Source organism: Protopterus annectens, chromosome 3.part0, assembly GCF_019279795.1.
Source record: "Protopterus annectens isolate FY-2018-M chromosome 3.part0, PAN1.0, whole genome shotgun sequence".
In the NCBI taxonomy this organism is placed as follows: domain Eukaryota; kingdom Metazoa; phylum Chordata; order Ceratodontiformes; family Protopteridae; genus Protopterus; species Protopterus annectens.
In genome coordinates, this window is record NC_056731.1 from 9,765,031 (window position 1) to 9,785,300 (window position 20,270).

Consider the following 20,270-nt stretch of genomic DNA (forward strand, 5'->3'; position numbering starts at 1 on the left):
ATTCAAGACAAAATGATGTTAACTGAATTTCTTGACATTTGTTTTGTGTTCATAAAAAACAACCAGTAAGGAGTGGAATCCAATCACAATGTTTTGCAATACAAAGACTAAAACCGGAACATTCAGTGTACCAACGCTATGGGAAGCTAGAACATTTAGTGTACCAACGCTATGGGAAGCTGGAGTCCAGACTGCAGGAATGAAAACAGGACAATAAAAATGAGCCTGACCTGTTCATAAAGTATCAGCTCTCCTGGCTGACTTTCCTCATGCTGCTGGCTGTCCTACTCCAGCAGTTAAAATGGAACTTACAAGAGGCATACTGAGACTTTTTAAGCAAAGACAATATGGAAGAAAGATAGAGACAGGCAGGGAAGGAAGCAGGAACAAGAGAAAAAGTTCTTGAGTTAGCAGTTTAGATACAAATGAACGCAGCTCCTCCAAGAGCGAGGGTAACAAGAATTTCCAGACAAAGAGACCAGTTATTGGGAAAGCCTTACTAGATAAAATTAGTTTCTGTCCCATACAAAGTCTTGCTAAAATCAATGAATGCATATGTAGTGGTCCATACAACTATCATTCATTCACTCTATAGCGACTTGCTTTTATCCAGTTGAAGGTCACAGAGCCACAGCCTAAGTATTCACTGGCTGCAAGGCAAGAAAGAAATTCCTAATACTATGTCATTCTATTGGAGGATGCACACACAAAAACACTCACTCACACACACACACACACACACACACACACACACACACACCACACACACATGCACAGTTATGGGCAATTTGGAGGATCACACATTCAGCCAAGATATGTCTTCAGGAAACTGGAATACCTAGCAAAAGATCACGTAGACACATGGAGGACATCCAGATTCCACACAGTAGATAGCCCAGCTGAGAACCAAACTAGAGAACCAGGCACTGGGTTTCAGCAATGCTAACCGCAGCAAACGGTGCCACATAAAAGTTTTATTTTTGTTTTCCTTCAGAAGTAATAATAAAATCTTGAAGCAAAATCCATGTCTTACATCTCTCAAACAAAAAGAAACATGTTACAGTCAGCCACTGGATTACAATACTTTTATGTATGTTGTTTCTGTACCAAAGAAAGGTAGAAATAACATGAATAAAAGTGCCGAAAGTCATCGGATACTGAACAGCAGATGACAGAAAAAAAAAACAGAGGAAGAGAGAGGACAGGAAAGACACCCAATTAACAAAAAAGTTATAGTCTGCAAATAACATTCCATATATTTATACATATATGATGTATACCTATGCTGTTTCACTTACTCTCTCTCTATGCAAATGCACATAATTACTAATCCCAGTACAGAAAAAAATGCTGAATGGCAAAATACAAAAAATAAATAAATAACCAACACGCACTAATGCCAACAAGTAAAAGTCTTGACAAAACCCAACTACCCTCACCTCACAGTATATTCACTGCAAAAGACGATCAGTCTCCTGCGATTAATTTACATAAGAACAAATATAAACAATAATTAAATACATAAATAACACAAAGGAAAAGAAAAACCTAACAATACCATCTTTGCCTGAATAGTGGCACTGTTAGGGAAAGAGTCTTTCAGAAGGTAAGGTAAGGTACAGAGTTGGGTTGAGCAGACGAGTTAGGTAATGCCAGGGGGCCTGACCTTATCCATACCTATATCTATCTATATCTGTATATTTAATGTGGATATATATCTGTATTGATATAAACATATAGTTTTTATATGCCTGCCTACCTGTTACAGGACGTTTATCATGCACTCCCCATTTCTGGGATGGACGCCCTTATCTCCTCTTGCTTTCTTCCTTTCTCTCACAATTCTGCTTTACCAGCGCAAGTGAGTGAACCACCGCAATCTCTTCTCCTTGACCTCTGCAACTGGGCGATACTTTGGATTCAACTCGGACGCCTTAATTTCTTTGCCCCCCATATGCATCCTGTTATTCATCTCAAACTCCTCTCCATCACTTCAGGTTTCCTCAGCTACTCTGCCTTCACTGCATAGGTTTCTGTGCCTTACAAAAGCACTGGGCAACACCACTGTTTTATGAAACTTGCTCTTCAGCTTTTTTGGCATTCTTCTGTCACATACTACCCGGACATTTTTTGTCAGATGGATGCAACACATCTGATTCTAACTTGGATTCTGATATTTCTTCTCTTTAACCACATCTCCCACATACCTTAAGCTGTTAACCTATTCCACTACTTTCTTTCTACCTACATTGCCAGCTTCTTCTAATCTGTCTCATTTGCTACTATGACCTGTGTCCCATCTGTACTCAGTTTTATCATTCCAGCCTCCTATCATTCATTCCTTTTCAGAGTCTGCTTGTAGCACCAGACTGTTTGCTAATGAAGTCCATCACTAGTATGAGCAGGTGTGGGATCATAGCTGAACCCCACAGCACACACACTCCATTCCCACTGGAAGCCTTTCTTTGAGTCCAAACAATGTTTGTACTTATCTCACTGGACCCCTGTATATAGCCTGCAAAAATTCAACCAATATTTCTGGGACTTTGAACCATCACAGCACTGCTAAAAGCAGCTTTCTTGAGACCTTACTATATGCTTTCTTCATGTCTAGGAATGGTCACACTCCCTCCTCATCTCCAGTATTTTCTCCACTATATGTCTCACTGCAAATGTTTGGTTGGTTATACTGCATCCTTACCTGAACATGAGCTGCTCATTCACCCATCTGACTTTCTACTGCTCCGTACATTCAAATAACAATCACCTCCAACACTTTCATGCAGTATTACAAAAGTATGATACCTCTGTATTGCCTGCAGATGTGAATATCCCCTTTTCTACTTGCACACTGGCACTAGAATGCATATTCCCCAGTTTTGGGGAATATACCTCTCCCTTCATATCCCAATGAGAGCTTTCAGAAGCCATTTCTGTCTTAATGCACTCAACACCTTTATTACACCAGCCAGGACTTACCCGGGCATGTCATTTTCCCTGACTTCATTATCCACAGTGTACTTTGTACTTCTTCTAGGGTGAGCTCTCCATCTTTCACCATAGCATACAATAATACATGCAGCAGTACAACCTCTATTAAGTTTTCTTTATTCAGAAGCTTCATGAAGTACTCTTTCCATCTGTTTTGATACCCTAATACATACACACACATAGACACACACACACACGATAACTGAAAACGTTACACAACTCAGAATTTACAGTAGAAGAGCTACAACTGACAGTAGGAGAAACATGAAAATGAACACAGAATAACAGTTTTAAATTGCATATTAATAGCACCAATCATCAAATCAATTCTATACAGCTTAATACACACTTTAGCTAAGTAACATTTTCTATAATTTCACTAGGAATTGAAATTAGTTTAATTCTTGGACTTAAATATATAGATTATTCAGTAAATATTACTTATAGACTTGTCTCACATGTGATGTAAGTTTCATCAGTGGGTAGAAGCAGTGGTACTGAAAGACTTGTTACTGTTCAGATACTTGGAAGATGGCCCTTCATGAAAAAGAGAACCCACTGAACTCTGGTATCTCTGAAGATACTAAGCAATGATGAGGCTTATTATGACAAATATTAATCACATAGTACAAAACTAAACAGCAGTAGCCAAGATATGAAGAGCACTTGGGTTCCTGCCCAGGAAGTCGATTCTAAAGCCATTGAAAGTGTCTTCTTGCTTAACAAGGTAACTGGGTACTGATCCATAACTTCCTCAAGTCACCAGCCTAAACATTAACAGCAAGGATGGGCAAGCAAATAGATGGCAAAGATATCAAGCTAAAGTAAGACTCTTCAACATGCAGACCACAGCATTTTTTTTTCTTACAGAAAATAATGTGCACCACTGGACCCCCCCCCCCCACCAACAAATATGCACAAATGGAAAAAAGCCTATAAGATAAAGAAGCACAGGAAAAATGGAGAGGAGAATTAATGGAAGAGGATGGATACTCTGGCAATGAAGGGCACAACAGATGAATTTTACAGTTGCATGACATCATGTAGTCTACTTAATTATATATCTGTATAATTTAAATAGAAAATATTTAATGGCCTCTTTTACACCTAAGGAGATAAAATGAAGTAAGCAAATTACAAATGCAAATTTTCTCTAACATCATCACTAAATATCAGAAGAAGGGGGTGAGACACTAATCCTCCAAGACTTATAATCTCTGTTTATCACCTGGATCTGTACAACAGTCTGCGATGTTATACCATCAGTGAGTCAGCTAAGCAGCAACAGCATAAATTAATTCAAAATTATCTGATGCTGGTTAAAAATACTACTCTGCCAGAGAACTGCTGGATGGAGATATACATGCAACAAATTTATAATGGGTTTATATAGTGCAAGTCTATAGAAAGCACAAGTAATCTACATGCATTTGTTGTTATGTATTGCTATCTGGGGACCATATACCAACATATACAAGATCCATTTATTGCCAGTAGAGAAGTGTGTTATACTCAGGAAGCACTGTAGTAAGGTTGCCACCTTTTCAAAAGCCAAAAGTGCAACATTTTTTATGGTAACATTATATTTTGCAGGACAAACCATACGCACAATGTGCAAAGGACTAGAATTCATGTTTGAGTTGTTTTTGCTGTTTCACATAATATTTGGGAATTTTATGTACAAAATAACTTTATACAACAGAGAATATTTAAGAAAAAAATTTGTCCTAAAATCTCAGGACATTTGCTATTTTGCATGATGCAATGGCCCAAAAAGGGACTGTCTCATTTAAATAGGGAGAGGTGGGAACCCTACACTGAAGCTATTGTGTTAGATCCCTGTTTGCATTTTCCAGTGTGACTATCCACTGACAGCAAAACAAACATGTTATGAAGAAATGTCTTAAAGTTATTCTGGAAAGCATTCTACATCTGTGCATTTCTAACAGCATAATTCTTAAGGTGACCCTAGCAGAAATAGAAAAAAATTGATTTCTTGATCATGTGTAAGAAGTGAAGGATGGTCAAAGTATTAACTACCATGTGATTAAAACATATGCAATAACTCCCATGTGTGAAATGGCATTACTGTAAGGGCACTTGGCAGTGAAGAGTTCACCACATGCTATTGGGTATGATTCCCTAATTTAGTGAGACTGCCTGTACAGGACACTGAAATCACCGACCTTGAAACAAAGTAGTGCAAAAATGTTTCATGAGGCAAACAGTACTGTGTTGTCTACTTCTCATATTTTAACCACAATAAACATGATCTGTACTTACCATTTTTAGGTAAACTCTGAATGACACTGACTGCAGCTTCAAATCTTTTTTCGTGTATAGATTTACTCTCCGCCATGACATTAAAGTGAACAGGTGAATTCAGCTTCTTGAGTGGCAAGTGTAAAACATGGACAGCCTAAAAGAGCTGCAAAACAAAGTGTAAACAGTACACGTCTGTATTCTGCAGCAATAATAACCTCGCTCACTAAGAAATACTAAAGGAAGAAAACTGATCATGCAAAATGAAAACAGCGGCCCGCTTTCCAATGCTGGACTCTAATTATGCATGCCAATATCATAGTATCTATAATTGCTGCACTGCGTAGCGTATTAAGTTATTATAAAAAACGAGTACTTAAAAATAAACATAAATATACCTGTAATCTGCAAGATGACATCCGTATGTACTATGACACCTATGATCACGTTACCCAAAAACTGAACCCGGCTGCTTTGTAGTCTCCAAACAGCATTTGAATTCTTTGGAACCAGACTTAGGCGAAGTTTAGCACTACATTTCCCACAACACATAGTGACGCAAACCTTTGCGCACTCAGTCTGGATGAAGAGAGTGGTAAACTGGTGTATAGCGAAGAACTGGAGCATAGGTCAGTTTCACGTTTTCCGGTACCGAGTATTTTTATACTTCATTTCGCAGCACACTTTACACTGATATTAAAATAGTCTGTGGATTACAAAGTTACCAAACTTCAGAATTAATATTCAACAGACTTTGCCTCCATAAGCGGAATAGCGGATTAATGTTACGATAAAGCCTACGTAGTGCACATAACTGGTTTGCATTCCTCTCAACTGCTTGCAAATGCACTCCTTGTAATACTAGCAGCTTTCTAACATTATAAGAACAATAGTTAAACTATACCCCTTGATTTTTTTGGATTCCCTGGTTATTTTTGGCTTTGTCCGTAATTCCTGCGATAAAAAGGTTTGCTTGCTAGGCATGGTGACAGGTCACGTTTTGTGTTTACGCAATGTTGTGGTTATATGAACCGTTGCAAGAATAAAGTGATCCGTATCAGTTCAACTAATACAAAAATGTAGATGTAACAAAAGTCATCCATAATGCTAATCCACGGGTTAATGATTCCCAAACAAGATGGATAATGTCTACTGTATTATTTTTGGCTTGGAAGCAACTCTTGTAATGCTTCAGGTGTTATTTTAAATTGGTAGTTTGTTTTCAGGAGTCCCGTGGACTATGTTTGCAGATCACATTGTGATATGTAGTGAGAGTAGGGAACAGGTTGACGAGACCCTGGAGTGGGGGAGATGCTCTAGAGAGGAGAGGAATGAAGCTCAGCAGGAGTAAAACAGAATATATGTGTGTGAATGAGAGGGAGGATAGATGAATGGTGAGGATGTAAGGAGTAGAGTTGGCGAAGGTGGATGAGTTTGGGATCAACAGTTCAGAGTAATGGCGAGTATGGAAGAGCTGTAAAGAAGAGAGTACAGGCAGGGTGGAGAAGAGTGTCAGGAGTGATTTGTGACAGTCGAGTACCAGTAAGAGTGAAAGGGAAGGTCTACAAGAGGGTAGTGAGACCAGCTATGTTATATGGGTTGGAGACAGTGACATTGACAGAAAAGTCAGAGCTGGATGAGGCAGAGTTAAAGATGTTAAGATTTGCACGTGGTGACGAGGGTAGACAGGATTAGGAATAAGTATATTAGAGGATCAGCCCAGGTTGGACAGTATGGAGACAAAGTCAGAGAGGCAAGATTGCATTGGTTTGGACGTGTGCTGAGGAGGGATGCTGGGTATATTGGGAAAAGGATGTTAAGGATGAAGCTGCCAGGTAAGAGGAAAAGAGGAAGGCCTAAGATAAGGTTTCTGGTTGTGGTGAGAGAGGACATGCAGGTGGTTGGTGTGACAGATCAAGATGCAGAGGACAGGAAGAAATGGAAACAGATGATCCGCTGTGGCGACCCCTAATGGGAAAAGCCAAAAGAAAAAGAAGTTTGTTTTCCTGTTTTACCTTATTGTTTTGACTGGGATTTGCATTCACCTTCCTCATGTGCGTGTGTTTGTAAGTGTGTGTGTAGGTATAAATGCACAAGCGCGTGATTTAAACTGAAAGTGTTTAATGCAGACTAGAGTATGGTTAATGCTTGCCCCTAATACCTGTCTCTCTTTACATAGGGGCACTTTTTTCATGTGGGAAAAATGGCAAATATCCTGAGATTGTAGAAGGAAACATATCCTACATTTTTAAATCCAGACAAGGGAAACTTAAGGCACAAACTCAAGTTTTCATTCCTTTAATATCCAGAACTTCCTCAAAATAACTTACAAAGAACACACATTCTATTTAAACAGAAATTATTAATTATTGATGTCATTTGATTTAACCAATACAAATGGCAAATCCATTAATATAAGATCTGTTTTTAAAAAGACTTACCCCTGGATTTATTAATCTTCCGTGCAGGACTAGTCTTGTCCTGCACGGAAGCGGATGTTTAAGAGGAGGACGGCAGTGCGCCATGCATATTAATGAAGGCGCGCTGCCTGAACTCCTAATTCTACACTGAGCATGAATGAGTGCAGGGGGTGTGTCTGAGAGCAGAGCTCTCAGAATAAACATGCCCCTGCAAAGTAAAACAGCAGAAAGTGTAAATAAATGAGCGAGACTGCACATAGGTGTCCGCATATCCCCACCAACACTCCCCCATGTGTACAACAGCAACAAGACATAAAAATAAAAAGAAGAAACCCCTTTATTTTTTTTTTAAACCCTGAGTACAGCTAACTGTAGCTGTGTGGGTTTGCCCATCTGTTAGCTATGGTTAAAGCAGCTGAAAAGGCTGAAGAGGATAACAACGAATATATATGCAAATGAAGCAGCACAGCAATAGTGTAGTGGTTAGAGCATCCGTCTAGCGAACAGGCATTCCCACTGCAGCACATACCATTTTCCATGTGAAATCTGTATATGAACATATTTTTACATCTTTTTGCTATATAACCTACTAAATAACATTTAAATGTGAACTGGAGTACTGCAGTAAATGCACATGTGAAGTGTCAGCATCATAATGAATAAGGCACTAGTAAGCAGGTTTAAGCACAAATAAGCAGTAGTAAGCATATATAAGCACTAGTAAGCGTGTTTAAGTGTGTTTGTGCGGGGGTAAGCATTGCCTACACATATTAAGCAAAGTAGAAGCTAACTGAGTGTAAGAAACTGTAACCGGATGTTAGCAGTGCTTACCGTCATGCATACCCGCTTACAACTGCTTTAAAGTGCCTTAATCACTCTGTACCCAACAGCCCATGTTCTGCCCAGCAACAAAATAAACTGCCTCTGCAAGGCTCAAACTCAGGACCCTGTACACTATAGTCACAGTAGTTAACCACTAAGCCATCATAGCAATACATATGAATGAGGTATCAGCAAACTAATCCTCACCACAGGAAAATCAAACCAAACGTGAACTGAATCTATGTACAGTGTGAAGTGGTATAACCTGCTACATAACATAAATATGTGAACTGGAGTACTGCAGTAAGCATAGATGTGAGGTGTTATTGTAATAAAGTGTAGAAGTGTAGAATCATGGATACCAGACAAATATAGAACCTGTAATGAATAATAAATCACTGCCAAAAGGCAAATAAATTGTTAATTAACTATTAAGCAATGCTAACCGCAGCACAGCTAAATTTAGTAAGAGTAAGCAATGTGTGGGGGAGCCAATCCAATCTGCCTAGTGGTATACCTCTGTAAGCACTGCCAACCTTAGGTAAGCAGGTGTGCCCATAGCTTAGCCTTTTCAAACTCGGCCAATCATGGAAAAGTGCTGGTAATTGGCTGTATTTAAAGCCCACAGGCAGGATTACATTGCATAACTGATTGTAGCGTCCTACTGCAGGCAGAATGGCTGGGGTGGGTGAAGGCACTCGTTTTAGAGCGCAGCGCTAAGGCATCCAGGAGTCAAAAATCATGGTATGGCTCCTGGTAAAACACTATGAGGAGAGACTACTGCAGGGCCAGTACTAGGGCTCGCAGTATAAAATGGAGGCCTGGGACAGTCTCGCCCATGACCTCACCAGTGCCACAGGTATCCCCCGGACTGGTGAGCAGGTTAGGCATCAACATGCTGACCTGAAGCGGCGGAGGGGGGATGTACTGGAACAGTGGATCCAGGAGTCTCGGCAAATGCCTAATGCCCCAGTACTGAGTAAGTACTCATTCTACTAAGTAGTTAAGAATTGCCTATCTTGTGTATACTATGGATAGGTATGGCTAAATATCACTGTATTTCTCTGACAGCTGCAGATGAGCGTGCTGCGAACCAGAAAGCCCATGATGCTAGGTTGCAAAGACTACGTAGCGAGGCAGGTTAGTAATTAGTCTGCATCTGCTGTCATAACAAATACATATAAGAGCCTTAGAAATTGTTGTACTAGTAGAAATAAATGTGTAATAGTCTGTGAATAAAGGTATAACCCCTGGAGTGCTTCTGTTTACTCTTCTTTCATATGTTGGTGAACTGTTGCATACTATAAATAGTACTGTTGTATTTTAAGCAGTGTCACCCACACTGTGGTATGCAGATAAAATGTGTATGAAGTACCGCATAACAATGTTGGAAGTGCCAAGAGGTCATTCATATTGTACAAGGGAGGGAGACTTAGATAGAAAACAGGAGAAAGCTTTACATCAATTCCCTGATAACGCAGTGTACTGTGATATTAACTATAATTTTTTGTCACACACAGCAGGGGTTTGAATATTGGGAGTGCTACTATGTTGTATGCATAATTATACCTCACAACTGTACAGATTCTGTTACAATGTTCAGATAGAAAGATGTATGCATAATTACACCCAACAACTGAACAGAATTTGCTAGAATGTTCAAATTGAAAGTTGTATGCATATTCATACCCCACAACTGTTCCAATCTGTCCAGCATGTCCAGATAAATGGCCCATATCACAAGCCTAGTACCCTGTTCCCCTGAAAAATCAGTGTGATGATCCAAGAAATGTAGGCAACCATTAATGACATATAACTGATAGTCAAACATGTACATAGTCAAAGAATGTATGTGAAAACAAACCTGTCATTCTAGCACCTCACCCAAAGTATATGACAGCAATTCTCAACATATGTTGCATTAACACCTGCATCTTGTCACGCCTGTATGTAAGACACAGGTCACGTATATAATAAGCTATAAACATACCAGTATACAATATAAGGCCATTGGGTAGTGGAATAATACATGTAAGGGAAAGATCACTGCAGTGACTAAGAATGTTGTGAAAACTACAGGGATATATTAGTTAATTGAACTGTCTTTCTCACCCCTACCATATGTGCAGAATAACCCAATGACACTCCTCAACTGGTATGTGTACACTCCAAACTTTTGTTGGGACATATGTCCTAATGGTTTATAAATATTCACATTTGTTTCTATGCATGTGTCCAGCAAGATGATAGGCCCACAGTAGTGAGCTATGCAGACAGACTGCATTCCAAGGTAAACTAGTATGTACACACGCACACCCTGTAACACCGGTACTATACAAATCATAACATAACTCTACTCACAGTCTGTCTGTAGTTCCTGATCCTCCTACAAATATGTGGATGCCCTGAGTGTCCAGGTTCTCCTGTAAGAGGTATTGCTACCTGATGTCTGTAACACTGATGCCCACACACAGGAAGGATTCCATCATACAGGAAATGTAAAGGGACCACGCTCACATGCTGTAGGGATGTATAGTGGGTGGTTGCCATGACAGTGGTAATTGGAAGTAGTACACGTGTAATCTCGCATATATGGCCATCTGGATAAGTATATGTACATATATTTCCACCATATGTCCTGGACATGGAGTGTAGCCCTACCCCAGCCCCTATAGTCCCAAAGTCGTAGTGCAAGGGGATGTTACGTATGTATAGCAGGTATATTACTAAACTATTGCTACTGTCATTGGGATTGTCTTCACAGACATGGTGTGTGTGGAAGGTCACATCTGCTTATAACATGTGTGCCATTGGCTACTGACAGACATCCTAAGGAAATCATTGTAAAGTACCGCCGCTAGCATGTAATGCCCCTGTGGAGTGCAGCAGAGATATTGGCCAATATATGTGGAACTTCGGACACACCCTGTACAGTCCAGAGGTATACACATAATCCCTTAGTGCACAACATGTGTACCAGGCCTGACAACATGGATGTAGACAGCCAAGTAGATGGGTATAACACATAATGACTGGTGTACATTTGCCACCATAGGATTTGGAGTCACACACTCCTGTCTGGTCTGACACATAATGACTGCTGGTATAGAGGTGCCATGAACACATACTACCCACTAGATATTGACATACATCTGTACAGCATCCCACTGCTCTGTCTGACATGCATGACCTTTAAGGGAGGCCCAGCAGCGGTACATCTGGCAAGTATCTGCACATGACATCTCACTGGGTAAGTACACTAAGCTGCTAGGCATGTAACAATGCATTGTTCAGGCTTCAGGCAGACTGGCTCAACACTGTCCTACATCTCGTATGGGGGAATGCACATGTACCTGCATATATAGCAGGCTCAACAGCCATGTCACAGCACAGGGTAAGATACACCTGTGTGAAAGTGCATAACCACAACCAATGTGAACACAGCCACATATGGTAAGCTAGCATAATATTACAGTATATGGATTATCTGTTCTACACCATCCTCATATGTGCCACTCACAGAATGACCCTACATACACTGGGCTGCTACACAGTTTGGTCTTATGGCTGTCTGTGGTATGGGACATGCGTGTGTATGGCCCTACAAACATATGCCAAAACAATACCATACAGTGGGGCAGCATGTAACATCAGATAGAAGGGGAAATAGAACAATGACATCTACCACAGTCTGTACACAGGCTAAAGTACATATTAACAATACACACACTGCCGACATTCACCATCACTACACAGACCTCAGTACTGTACAAACATCCACAGAATGTCCAGGTTATGTCATGAAATATCACCCCTACTGTACATGACTTGTAGCAATCTGATATATCACTGGCTTGTTATCAGATATGATGACACTGTTTATGGTGTACAGCACATATGCACCACTTCATGCACAACATATATACAAAGGTTGACAGAGGTGTGGCTGACAGCACATACACAGGGCCAGTATAGACATGTTGCTGTGATAACCTCATAAATTTACCATTGTAACGGGGTTTGTTGCAACATATGTCCTATGAGGGATATGAAGTCAGTAACTGTCACGGCCTTCACCATCTACAGACTGCAATCCTCACCCTACCTTTGCATTCCACAGATAGATGCACTGTGGCTAACACATGAAACCAAAGGCACAACACTGCCCAGTCTGCAGATGACCCTGCAGATGGGGATTCTTCATATACATGGAACTGACATGGCAGGTATTGCGACATGTATGACAGGCATATCCAGACAAACACTATTAAACCAACATTACTCCAAATGCAGTATAGCAGCACTTACAGTCTGTAGTCATGTCAGGCACATCCCCCTCCTGTTTGTTGCCCTCTTTCCACAGTGTATGTTGTTAGAGGTAAACCCCCAATCCATCTGAGATGCTGCTTACCAAACAACAGATCTAGTTCCTGCTCACAGTGACTGAAAACCACCATGATGTTCCTAGGTACTAGAGTGTGTTTCCATGCAATTGGCTATGGGAATGTTACCACAGCTGTTCCACATGTAATCAGCTAGGGAGGGCTGCAATTCGTGCAGAGGCCAACAGCTGATCATGAATATCACTTAAAATACACGTGCTGCTGCCTAAGCAAAGCAGGCGTGGGTCTCCACATCTACCAGAGAGGGAGTGGGGGAGGCAGACAGAGGCAAATACATGTCAGGGAGGGGTGGGAGAGTAAAACTGAAGCATGTTTGTGTCACACACCTACCAGCACAGGGTATCAAACCCCTGACAACTATGTAGTGCTATCACATTTCGATGCAGTTATTGGATGAGCCACATGGGTTACCTGCCGTGGAGCACTCAGAACATATATGTGCTGGTGAGTGACATCTGCAACAGGGATACGTTAGATATACAGTAGGTGACGTACACATGCCTGTCTGCATGAACAGGTGCCAGCGTCAACACAGGCACACGCTTACAGGGACACACACACATTGACACACTTGGCAGGGCCAGGAGTACAACTCATCACTAGTGGGATTGCCACAACACATCAATGTGCAGGTATCACATGCACCACACGGGTCACATGGATGTCTTATGGGCAAAGATTATGAGGAGGTGTCAGACATCAGACAGCATGCTTCAGTATGCCCTGGGGGGTTGTAGTGAGTGTTGATGTGGACATACACACCATACAGCACACACAGGAACATACAGGGTGCCAGTTCTGACATGCATGGGTGCATGTCTGCACGGGTGTGTGGTGGTCAACTGTGCCAGCAGGCTATCCAAGGGTAGGCAATGGGTATACCTTGGCATCAGGCCACATGACAATGGTCTGCATTTTGCCCACACAGGTGGATATTGTATCCCCCATCCAGTCACCTGGGTGACTACTGTGTGTAGCCAATGCTGTGCATCACTTGCCATGTATGTGTTCCTTAGTCCATGACATGGATGGTGTCTAGGATGTGCACACCTCCCACATGCATGTACAGTGACATGTGAAACTGTACCTGGGTGTCTGGCCCATGTTGTGTACACAGATTATCATCAGATGTGCCAGTCTTGCTCACCTGTGGCAGGAACTGGTAATGGGCAGCAGGTTTACCCTGCACCTACATTGATATCATGCTAACAGCATTCCCTGATGTCAGTGTCATCTGTCAATACAGGGCATGTTGTCAGGCATGGTATGTCCATTGTGAGTCACATGTGAAGACACCACAGTTGGTGCAGGTGTCCATTGGGGAACATGGTGAAGGTGCACTGTCTGCATGTACATGCATATTGGACAGATGGGCAGGGTGACATGCCATCTGTAGCCCACTGCTATCACTCGATAGTTACTATCAGTGGCCAATATGCAGTGTACTACCCACATATTGGCTGTTGCCTAGGCATGTGTGTGCATATGAAACATGGGTTGAGTGTGTGCTCTGGGTAATAGTGGGGTTGCTAAATGTGATTGCCTGGCCTTGATGTCACATGTATGGGTATGGCTTTGCACCCCAGCCTGTCAGTTATTTTACATCTGTTATCCCTGTATGGTTGACATTGTGATATATAGTAGGGCCACCATTTATGAAATAAGCAAAACCCCCTCCACATTGCCCACACTCGCAACCACCTCTACACAGGGTACGAGTTACAAAAAAACACACACACACACACACCTGTCATGTCTGGGAGTAGAACCCTTACTTAACTAGTTTATTACACTACAGCACTACACAGTTATAGTACACACCACAGACATTACTGGAGTACGTCTTTCTTAAAGGTGTATTTCACAATGAATGACATCAGCAGGATTACCAAAGAAGGGCATTTCAACTGTACTGTGAGTGACTAGCCTAAAATGCATTACTCCCTACACAGACAGTAAGACACACATAAAACATCCACAACTGACATGTGTGGCTATAGAACCCCTGACCAAGGCCTAAATCACACTACAGCATGGTGCTGTTATAGGACGCACCACAGGGATTACTAAAGAACTTTTCCCCAAAGGTGTATTTCACAATGAATGACATCAGCAGGATTGCCAAAGTAGGGCATTTGAAATGTACTGTGAGTGACTAGCCTATAATGTATTGCTCCATACACAGACATTGAAACACACACAAAACATCCAGAACTGCCATGGGTGGAGATGGAACCCTACCACAGTTCTAAATCACACTACAGCAGTACGCAGTTACAGGATGCGCTACAGAGATTACTGAGCTACAACCTTCCCAGAGGTGTATTTCTAGGTGGGTGACATCAGCAGCCTTGCCAAAGTTGAGTATATAAATTGTAAGGAGTGCAAGTACTCTAAAAAGCATTGTTCTCTACTCAGTCAGAGTCAGATGGACACACACAGGCGCGCGCGCGCGTGCACACACACACACACACAAACACAGTTGCCAGGTCAGGGGTTAAAAAAACTATCTAACTACTTTATCATACTACAGTAGTACGTAGTTACAGCACGCGCTACAGAGATTACTGGGCTACAATCTTACGAAGTCCAGAGAAATCACTGCTTCCAGGCAGACCAACACACAAAGATCCAAAAACACCCAGTATTGATACAATTGTGGTTTAATTAAACAAAAAGCAGTACACTCACTTTTCGTTCTCCGAACAAAAAAAAAGAACTTCTTCAGATAAAAGTGTTAAATAATTCATAAAGTTTAAATCCATTTAAAAAAAACATGTGATTTATGAATCCAAGCCCATTGGGCGCGTAATTATCAGATTAAAATTCTTTAATTAATTTGCTACTTAACTTTTCGAGATCTTGTTACCAACAACTTGCCCAAATTCATATAATACCCCATGTCTATATTTATCCCCACATGGAGTATATGAAATATATGATGTAATGCAAAAAATATGTAATATAAAAAAGTAAAAATGCTAAAAACAATTAATGTATTTACATAAAAACTTCGTTCATCTATCATGTTTTAATAGATCATATTTTAATTCTATATTCAATGCTCTATTTGAAAATTCTGTGATACCCTATAACATATACACAAATCAATAACATTCCATAAACTCATAAATTGTTTCTATATATACAATATTTTCCCAAAAACAAAAAGCATTGAAACAAATTTAGAATTTCAATTTAAAAAATGCTATTAAAATTACTGTTAAAAGGAATACTATGTTACTCATTTTACGTTTAAGCTATATTAATTTATTTAATCAACAATCTGCTGGTATTTTGCTCAATAAATTTCTTAATCAGCGTGTTAAATTCCTCAGTTTTAAAATACAGGCCAAAGAAGATATCTTATTTATACCTGGAAAATGGGCAGCGTCTAACCTTAATTGCCACAGTAATTCCAGTCTTTCCAATTTCAACGTAGATGGTCCTCCTCTCACATCATAGGGAATGTAATCAAGTCTACCTGTTCGTTTATGTGTCTGGCCAGAGCGTTTTCTAATTTATTCCTGCTTATACTGTATACATGTTCGTAAATCCGTTCCCTTAGCCTTCTGTCGGTTTTACCAAAATAGAAGGCTGGACATTCCAAACACTTTGCCAGGTATACTACTTGTTTACTTTGGCAGTCAAACTTATAGTTGGTTGTAAATTTCCTGCCTCTAAGTTCAAAACTTGAACCCACATCTATGTATTTACAGTAGTTACACATTTGGCATTTAAACATGCCTTTCCTCACTGAATACAGTTGTTTTTGCCCTTCCAAAATTTGTTTAAGGTTAGCACCCCTCCTAAAAATAAAACCTGGTTGTTTTTCCAGTTTGTCACGTAATAATGTATCCTGCATAATTATGCCCCAGTTTTTCTTAGTTATCATAACTGTACTGTGTTTTGCTTAATTAAACCACAATTGTATCAACACTGGGTGTTTCTGGATCTTTGTGTGTTGGTCTGCCTGGAAGCAGTGATTTCTCTGGACTTCGTTAGTTTGTTTTTGTTTTTGGATTCCCTAGTTTGTCGTTTGCACTGACATGGCAGAACCAACACTAACTTCCACCCAACACACGTCCTCACAGGATAATACATCAATTCTATCATTAACAGCATTGGTAGACCTGTTGTCTCAGAAGATAGATTCATTATCTCAACACTTGGAAGCCATTCCTGGTACACAGGAGCAAAGACAAGGACAAGGCTTACTACCTGCAAGTACAACAGGAACAGAGATTTCGAAAGGAGACCAGGGTTCTACCTTGCCGAGCATTGTTTCACTAAACCAGCGAGTGGTCACACAACAGAGTGGTGCCACGGGGTCAGTAAGTACTTCGAGCTGCCCATTGGGTTTGGTGAACCAGCAACAACCTGTCCATAACCCCTCTGGGCTTATTGGACCTCCGGATGTTAATGCTTGGATGAGCAGACCATTCTTGTTCACTAATGGCGAAGCTGTTAAAACACAGGAGGAACCGGCTAGAGGGAAAACGTGCCTTACTTCTAAACTGCACTTGTTTGACCAAAAATTATTAAAATTACAGAAGTTGCAGTTGGAGCAAGCTTACTTCCGTGAATGTATTAAACTTAAAATTGTACTGAAGGGTTTAAGGGTTTGGCAGTATCCAACAGGTTTGCAAGATGGTTCACCTTTCCATCAAGACCTGTTATTGTTATTTGACCAGCATGGCAAGGAGTTATTGGAACTCCTTTGTAAACACTATCAGAAGGACATAGACTGCCTGATAGGAGAAACTAATGCCTTGGACCTTTCGATTAAGGCAGATACAGACTTTGAATGCTACCGCTTTGACCATGATCGTATTTTTTCCAGTATAGATCTGCACTTGGAAAAATTACAGTCAACTAAAATAAGAAAACTAGACAGGGATATTCTGGCATATTGGGAGAGAACAGCTTATCCGAAGCCACCACAGTCACAAGCACAACACCTGATAGGTCGTCACCAGGGGTTAGGAGATCCACCAGTGGAAGGGGAGGTTTCGGAAGGGTTACCAATGAGAAATAACAACATGGTGATTAGAGAACCAGAACGGAGGAGTGTGAGGTTAGCTAATAACCAAAATACCTACAACAATAATCAGCAATTGAAAAACAATGAAAATTTTCAGAACTGAGTTCTGAATCATACTCCCCGGAGAGGGAACAAGGTACCGAACAAACGGAACAACAACAAGGGGAGACAAGCGAGATGGTAAACAACTATGAGGACAGTGAACAGCCGACCTGTAAGGTACTTGTTAACTCAACTAATGACTTTAAAATGTATAACTTTTCCAATTTGGATATAGCCCTTGAATTAATAGAACTATTAGCAAAGGGTTATACTTTTGTACCATCAGCATGGGCAGATATAGCGACCTTTCTGATTGATTTAAAATGTTTGTAAGAAAACTGAATTTACATGTATTAATGGGTAACAGTAATATAATGAGTGGCCCATATAGTATAGTATACCTAGTACATATAACCCACCATTACATCATGTGTTGAGTTTGAAAAAATTTGCGAATTGGATATACAAAACAGTTTACAAAACACGAAGGGACACAGAGTAAATAAATTGAATGTTAATAAAAACGAGTTATTTTTATTAAAACTACTAAGGGAAGCACCAGTACGGGTAATGCAACCCGATAAGGGAGGGGAGTTGGTGATTATGGATATTTTGGACTACTCTGAGAGGATGCAAAAAATGATAAACAGTGACACATATGTAGAAGTGTCAAGAAATGAATTAAACTTGGCTTATGCAAGAATAAGAACATTTCTATATGATATGTTCCTGGAAGCAAGGATAAAAGTGAATTTATTTAATTATTTATCAATGCTAGCACCAAAAATACCTTGCCTTTGTGGCATCCCGAAAATCCATAAGAGCCTGTATGACCCCCCAATGCGTCCCTTAGTAGATGCTAGGGATAGTATTACGTATGCTTGCTCGAAGGTGGTGGATGAAATTTTAAAGAAGTATGTAATTTTGGAAGAACAAATATGCAAAGATTCTTGGTCATTCCTAACAGGTATTAACAAAATACCCTTTAATGCAAAATATAATTTTTTGACTGTAGATGTTAAGGACCTTTACCCTTCTATCCCACATGACCAGAGTTTGGATCGTACCCATTCCTTGCTCAGGGATAGGGCAGCCCCACATGATGAGCTAAGGCTAGTGGAAGATTTGTCGGACATAGTTCTATCATACAATTTTATTACTTTTAACAGCAAATATTATCAACAAAAAGTAGGAGTGGCCATGAGTTCACCATGTGGGGCTAGTTTTGCTAACCTGGTCATGGCACATTGGGAAAGAAAGTGTTTATTATCAGGTACACAGTGGCAGGCAAAAATAAGATATTATACAAGATTTTTGGATGATATTTTTATTTTGTTTGAAAGGGAGGGAATGGATGCTCAAGAATTTATAGCATACTTAAACTCGACCACTGATTTTTTAAGATTTGCATCGTCATTCTCTAAGGATAATATATCCTACTTGGACGTACATCTTAGGAAAGATAGAACTAACAATTGTTTGACATCACAAATTTTTCGTAAGCCTACTTACTCTAATACATTCCTTCATTTCACAAGTAATCATCCGTTATCACAAAAGAGATCGGTAGTTAAAGGCCAATTAGTAAGAGCAGCCAGAATGACCTCTATCCTGGATGAGTTTGTTAGGGAATGCGGGTTTTTGTACCAGTTATTTTTACAAAGAGGTTATCCCACATCCCTATTGCAGGATTTGGTAGAGGAAGTACAAAGTAAAAGGGATGCAGGAATTTATCTTCCACTCTTGACAGGGGAAAGTATGGTTCATGATATTATACCAGTGAGGACGAGAGAGTACAATCTGTGTAGTTTTATTTTCCAATATAGTATCAATGCAACAGAGATAATTATGCTAACTAAAAAAAATCGGGGCATAATTATGCAGGATACATTATTACGTGACAAACTGGAAAAGTTGATTGATTTACCTTGCAGGTGTGCCAGACTTGCAGATGGTGCTGGAGGGCTACCTATGTTGGATGTACATAGTACACTGTCTATACATGGTTGAGCACAGGTAGTGTCATATTTGGCATCCCTTTTACTGTATGTGCAAGTCAGAGAGAGGTGTCATTCCCTGGGTCCCTACTATGTCAGTGCATGTGCTATGCGTTGCCTCTTTACCAAGGCCAGGGCATACTGGGCACACCTCATTCTGCCTGCTGTGGCAGGCTTAGATTGTTCCTCCTCCGAGTCACTCTGTGGTGAGGGGATGTTTGGCCCTGCCCCATTCTGTTCCTGCTGCAGCTGTTTCCGCAGGATCATATTGTGTAGCATGGCACAAAGA

General features: G+C 40.4%; 1 protein-coding gene and 1 long non-coding RNA gene across 2 annotated transcripts in view; one reads left to right on the forward strand and one right to left on the reverse strand.

Moving 5' to 3' along the window:
- The window catches only part of ACBD5 (acyl-CoA binding domain containing 5), an 882,854-nt gene extending 877,114 nt beyond the window's left edge, over window positions 1-5,740 (reverse strand). Inside the window, exons 1-2 of the mRNA XM_044064548.1 lie at window positions 5,652-5,740; window positions 5,275-5,419 (exon numbers count right to left, since the gene is read on the reverse strand). Of these exons, the coding sequence (XP_043920483.1) occupies window positions 5,275-5,350 (76 nt within the window). The 5' untranslated portion in view covers window positions 5,351-5,419; window positions 5,652-5,740. The remainder of the gene's footprint in view (window positions 1-5,274; window positions 5,420-5,651) is intronic.
- A 72-nt stretch (window positions 5,741-5,812) lies between these two features.
- Window positions 5,813-20,270, forward strand: part of LOC122796232 — a 108,934-nt gene continuing 94,476 nt past the window's right edge. Inside the window, exon 1 of the long non-coding RNA XR_006363954.1 lies at window positions 5,813-5,882. This is a non-coding gene — a long non-coding RNA (uncharacterized LOC122796232). The remainder of the gene's footprint in view (window positions 5,883-20,270) is intronic.